The 4,322-nt window shown below is 40.4% G+C and overlaps 1 protein-coding gene across 1 annotated transcript in view; it reads left to right on the plus strand.

Annotated features, from left to right (window-relative positions):
* The first annotated feature begins 208 nt into the window (after positions 1 to 208).
* The window catches only part of LOC123958734 (b(0,+)-type amino acid transporter 1-like), a 6,141-nt gene continuing 2,027 nt past the window's right edge, over positions 209 to 4,322 (plus strand). The window contains exons 1-7 of the mRNA XM_046032302.1: positions 209 to 374; positions 511 to 610; positions 1,714 to 1,758; positions 2,002 to 2,125; positions 2,361 to 2,464; positions 2,704 to 2,800; positions 2,907 to 3,056. Of these exons, the coding sequence (XP_045888258.1) occupies positions 212 to 374; positions 511 to 610; positions 1,714 to 1,758; positions 2,002 to 2,125; positions 2,361 to 2,464; positions 2,704 to 2,800; positions 2,907 to 3,056 (783 nt within the window). The 5' untranslated portion in view covers positions 209 to 211. The remainder of the gene's footprint in view (positions 375 to 510; positions 611 to 1,713; positions 1,759 to 2,001; positions 2,126 to 2,360; positions 2,465 to 2,703; positions 2,801 to 2,906; positions 3,057 to 4,322) is intronic.

Raw genomic sequence — 4,322 nt, forward strand, 5'->3', positions numbered from 1 at the left:
TTGGTTTTACAGCCTGTAAATTAACAGTTTTGATTCAACCTCTGACTCCAGGAAATAAGAGGTAACTTAGTTCACTGTTATTATTACATTACCATTATTACAGTTCAGCAAGACAAAGGATAAACAATTGTGAAATATTATAAATGTACGTTGAAGAGGGAAGGACATTTCTCTGCTTTCTCCACTGTTTATTTCAAATATCTAAGGGAAAATGTTTTATATTGTTACATTATTTTGTGTCTTCTCAGTCTTGATCGTCACCGTCAACTGTTTGAGTGTCAAACTGGCAAGCTATGTGCAGAACTTCTTCACAGCAGCCAAACTTTTCATCATTCTTGTCATAGTGGGAGCTGGCATTGTTGTGATGGCACAGGGTGAGCCTGCTTGCACTATCAGTGTATTTAATATACTTTAATATACAACTTTGCTTTAAAATGCCTTGTCCTTTGATAAAATGTTTAATACTAACATTTAATATTTATTTATGTATTGTTATGTGCTTGTGTCCAGGAAAAACTGAGACTTTGTCAAATGCATTTGATGGCACATCATCGTCTGTTGGAGCAATCGGACTTGCATTTTATAATGGGCTTTGGGCTTATGATGGATGGTGAGAGTTATACTTCACTAGCCCTTTAGCAGGAATACTTTAGCAGTGTATACAGTAGGCTTGTTCACACTCTTTTATAAAGCAATTCATCGATGTTTACTTTGTCAACTGATGAGCTTTTTGCCACTGTACTGACTGTAAGTAGGAGCCCTGTGACCCTACTTAGCCTTTCAGCTACTCGAGCCTCATCCGTAATACCAGGTTGCATGTTGTTTGAGTGCAGAAACATGGCAGTGTAGTGGGGCATAGTGAGAGGCAACAACTCCCTCAGTTATTCCCTCAGGTCTTGTGGATATTATATGCATGCAGGGGTAGTTTATGTCTCTAGACCTGGACCTGAAAAACAAAAGCAGCATCTTAGCGTTCCATTGGTCAGCCATCGATCACGGCCTTCCCAACTTTTGGCTGTATTAAAAGCACTGGCTGAACAGTGCTGACTACTTTTTTTCTTTACTGAGTCTGTTTGCACAATAAAGGAGATCTTTGTTGGTTTAAAGAGTTGTTGTGCATTACAGAGCAAAGTCTGCTACAGAGTGTGGCAGTTATGGACAATTTTGGGTTCTCTTATGCATGATGAGTGGTTACAGTGGGGTTTTCATAACAATACTTGTGTCTCCTGTGCTGTCACCAGCTGGGAGTTTTTAGATGGCCCCCCTTCATCTCCTTCTGGTTCAGGAGTGTGTGGAGAGCATTATTGCCTGATTGAGGTTCATTTCTTTGTAATGTGGAATGTTAGTTCTGAGGGTTACATTCTCCTCTTCAGTCACTTTTTCTGAGGGGACCTGGATAGGTGGCCTCATGTGATTCACACACTTTCATTTTTCTTTCATGGTGGGATCACAGCAGGGGTCTGGCTAGAAGGCCAATTACAGGGTAAAGTGAGTGAAATAACACATAGAATACTAAAATACCATGTCAGTGACATTAAAGATGCTAATGGCTACAGTGATTACTTACATAGCACTGCAAGTCCATGCAAATTTCAGTGCAGTGCTCTGCAGAGGAGAATTACAATTATGCCTGTTTTAAAAATTTTTTGTATTTCTTATTTTATGGTAGTGTGCTACCTTTACCTTTGTTTTCTCATTCCCGTGTTTTCTTAGGAATCAACTTAATTGTATTACAGAAGAGCTGAAAGACCCATTCAGGTAAGACAAACCAAAATCTGGAATTTTTAAGAGGTCATTAGACAAAGTCAGAGTATCGTGTCTGACGTGGTAGGCTGCATAACCTTTAAGTGCACTTGAGTTCACAATATTATATTGAACAAACAAGAAGGCATGCTTTTTACATCTTCGAACAGATCATTTCTATCAGATATATGAAGCACAGCCTATATTCTGTTCAAATGTGTACAATATGCAATGTGTTTATCTGTCAATTGATCTCAGGAACTTGCCCCTTGCCATCCTCATCGGGATCCCTTTGGTATCTGTGTGCTATGTGTTGGTCAACGTTGCTTACTTTACTGTTATGACCACCACTGAGCTGCTGTTGTCTCCAGCTGTTGCTGTGGTAAGAAACATAGAAGGTAATAGAGAAGTGGGGGGCAAAGTGTTTTCAAAATAGCTGGTAATGACCTGTCAGTGTGGTGTTAAATAACAAATGTACAGTAATGAGAACCCATTTTCACATATGTATACAGTATGTGTACTTTTATTTATTCCAGAGAATTTTAGATTAAACCTCAGTAACAGCTCAGTATTCTGCTCCCCTGTCTTTTCTGAAGGATTTGTTTGTGCCTTCTCAGACTTTTGGAGACAGAGTCCTTTACCCTCTGTCTTGGATCGTTCCCCTCTTTGTTGTCTTCTCTACGTTCGGCTCTGCCAATGGAAGCTGCTTCACTGCTGGCAGGTAAAACAGACAACTGTCACATTATATATGAAATACGGAAGAAACTAAAGAATACCTTTGTGCTGTGCATTTTTGTTTGTATAAGGAAAAAAAGGCATGAATAAACAAAGTTTGAAAGTGAGAAAACTGATGTGCATTAGAGTTGGAAAGACTTTGACAGAGAAGAGGGAAATAGACAAGAAGTCAGGAAAGTACAGTACAACAAGACAGCACACATTTCTGTCTTTATCTTCTCACAGACTGGCCTATGTATCTGGTAGAGAGGGTCACCTGGTGAAAATCTTATCCTATATAAGTCTGAAGCACTACACTCCTTCCCCTGCTCTCATATTCAATGTGAGTCCTACATACTCAATGAGTTTCCTTGGATCCTTTTCAATATAGTCTGACATGATCGTCCGACTTCTTTAAATGTTTACAAGCGCCTTTCTCTCTGTTTTAGGGTGTTCTGTCTCTTTTCTACATTATCCCAGCAGATATCAACACCCTTATTAACTACTTCAGCTTTGCTCAGTGGGTGTTTTATGGTCTGACAGCTCTGGCTCTCATAGTCATGCGTTTCACCAGGAGGGAGCTCAATAGACCAGTAAAGGTGAGGCTCATTAATCAAGGAGTTTTTTTTTGGGAGGCAACTTCCTCTTTTAGTGTTTTAACTCAACAGTACTCTGATGGTTTGTTAATTTGACACCGCAACAGCTGTATCTTTACACACATTCAAATTACAGCAAAGATGACAGCGTTTTGGAGAGAAAGTGTTATTAACTGATTAGGTAACAAGACAGTAATTATATTATATTTACTGAATTGATTCATCTAGACAGGTTTGTTACAAGTGCAGATAAATAATCTACTCCTTTTAAAGACATGCTTTAAAGACATTGTAAGTTGTATTTTATTGTTGTCTTTTTTAACTGCTATGATTTTAATGTTTTTTTATCTTCTGTGAAAGCACTTTGTACTCTGTTGATAAGTGCTCTACAAATAAAGTGTGATCAACATTTCTTAGTAGAAATATAAGCTTGAAAGAAATATATCTCGATATATTAATAGACGAAATAATATTGCTTATTTTTGGGGGGAATTCAGTTGGGGGTTATGATCACAGATCAAGTACAAGTACACTGCTCAAAAAAAATAAAGGGAACACTTAAACAACACAATTTAACTCCAAGTCAGTCACACTCCTGTGAAATCAAACTGTCCACTTAGGAAGCAACACTGATTGACAATCAATTTCACATGCTGTTGTACAAATTGAATAGACAACAGGTGGAAATTATAGGCAATTAGCAAGACACCCCCAATAAAGGAGTGGTTCTGCAGGTGGTGACCACAGACCACTTCTCAGTTCCTATGCTTCCTGGCTGATGTTTTAGTCACTTCTGAATGCTGGCAGTGTTTTCACGCTAGTGGTAGCATGAGACTGAGTCTACAACCCACACAAGTGGCTCAGGTAGTGCAGCTCATCCAGGATGGCACATCAATGCGAGCTGTGGCAAGAAGGTTTGCTGTGTCTGTCAGCGTAGTTTCCAGAGCGTGGAGGCGCTACCAGGAGACAGGCCAGTACATCAGGAGACGTGGAGGAGGCCGTAGGAGGGCAACAACCCAGCATCAGGACCGCTACCTCCGCCTTTGTGCAAGGAGGAGCAGGAGGAGCACTGCCAGAGCCCTGCAAAAGGACCTCCAGCAGGCCACAAATGTGCATGTGTCTGCTCAAACAGTCAGAAACAGACTCCATGAGGGTGGTATGAGGGCCCGAAGTCCACAGGTGGGGGTTGTGCTTACAGCCCAACACCATGCAGGACGTTTGGCATTTGCCAGAGAACACCAAGATTGGCAAATTCGCCACTGGCGCCCT

The sequence above is a fragment of the Micropterus dolomieu genome, linkage group LG20, assembly GCF_021292245.1.
Source record: "Micropterus dolomieu isolate WLL.071019.BEF.003 ecotype Adirondacks linkage group LG20, ASM2129224v1, whole genome shotgun sequence".
NCBI lineage: Eukaryota > Metazoa > Chordata > Actinopteri > Centrarchiformes > Centrarchidae > Micropterus > Micropterus dolomieu.